The 1,256-nt window shown below is 33.4% G+C and overlaps 1 protein-coding gene across 1 annotated transcript in view; it reads right to left on the bottom strand.

Annotated features, from left to right (window-relative positions):
• Positions 1-1,256, bottom strand: part of LOC119588163 (2-oxoglutarate dehydrogenase, mitochondrial-like) — a gene marked incomplete at its 5' end in the record, with an annotated part of 33,733 nt that overhangs the window by 4,048 nt on the left and 28,429 nt on the right. The window contains 3 exon segments of the mRNA XM_037936867.1: positions 258-348; positions 624-709; positions 1,087-1,155. Coding sequence (XP_037792795.1) covers positions 258-348; positions 624-709; positions 1,087-1,155 — 246 coding nt within the window.

Below are 1,256 nucleotides of genomic sequence, written 5' to 3'. Positions count from 1 at the left end.
TCAAATTACTCAAATGCAATAACAATACCTGGAATTTGCATCTTATACGGATGGCTGGATGAGAGACCTTCGTCATTGATGATCATGTTACAATGAAGAACTTACCAATTACAGTACATTCGGAGTTGCATTATCACAAGACAAGAAATGAGTAAAAGATAGGGAAATATAGTAAGAAAAAAATTAAGAAGAAAAAGGTGAAGAATAAAATATGAATCATTGGAGTTTCATAAGCAAATAAGAACAAGAAAATTGACATCCAGGAATGTCAGACAGTGCTGAGGCAAATCAAGAATGTGGCACAGGAAGAAGTTTTGTAGAACGCTCAAGGACATGAGTGTCTGGACACTGAAAGAGCAAAAGAAAATATTAATGTAAGTTTGTTGGAGACATAGGGCATTGTGAAAGATAGGATGATGTGTGTTGTACTTGTGATGTTATTGTTTACATTTAAGGTTGGTGGTGTAGGAGTGTGGAGGGATGGGGTATGTCGGTGACAATGCAGAAGCAACATTGAAATGTAATAGAAGTACTAGTCAAACGCAAAACAAGAAATGAGAGTAAAAGCTAGAAATGTACAACAACTTTGAAAGAAGGGAAAAGAAACACATACAATACAGCACATGGTAGCAGAATAAACCCAGATCAGGACACTTACATAGTGATGCAACATGTCTAAAATCATGGATGTGTTAGAAACACAAAGAAGCTTCAGATAGAAGGCATATGGAGATAGTCATGGAGAAGACACAGCAAAGCAAAGGGATATTAATGAGAATTGCAATGTGATATGGTGGCATGGTCAAGGAGAGTGGAACGTGTGTAGGATATGATCTGAAGGCTATAGAGAAGAATTGATTATATGGGAGAAAAAAAATGGATGAAAGATAAGAAATGTATGAGTTGTGTAAAGTGTATATGGTATAGAAAATGATTAATATATAAAGAGTAAATTAGTATGCATAGACACAGATAATTTAAATGACAAACAGACAAAAAATAAGAAACACTAATTTAAAGACATAAATGAACAACAGTACACTGTAGAAATGCAAAAAATGAAAATTATAACACGTAATAAACTACCACATCAGTCAACGAGACACCATACAGCACAGAGTCAACCACCAAATGAACAACTTTCACAATCAACATCTTGCAAACAAAACAAGAAGATATAGTATTGTGTTATTGAAATTATTATAATGATATATAATAATATATATGTTTGTATGGATGTTATAATGTGACATAAA

Source organism: Penaeus monodon, chromosome 23, assembly GCF_015228065.2.
Source record: "Penaeus monodon isolate SGIC_2016 chromosome 23, NSTDA_Pmon_1, whole genome shotgun sequence".
Lineage (NCBI taxonomy): Eukaryota > Metazoa > Arthropoda > Malacostraca > Decapoda > Penaeidae > Penaeus > Penaeus monodon.
This window is presented reverse-complemented; position numbering and strand designations above follow the sequence as displayed.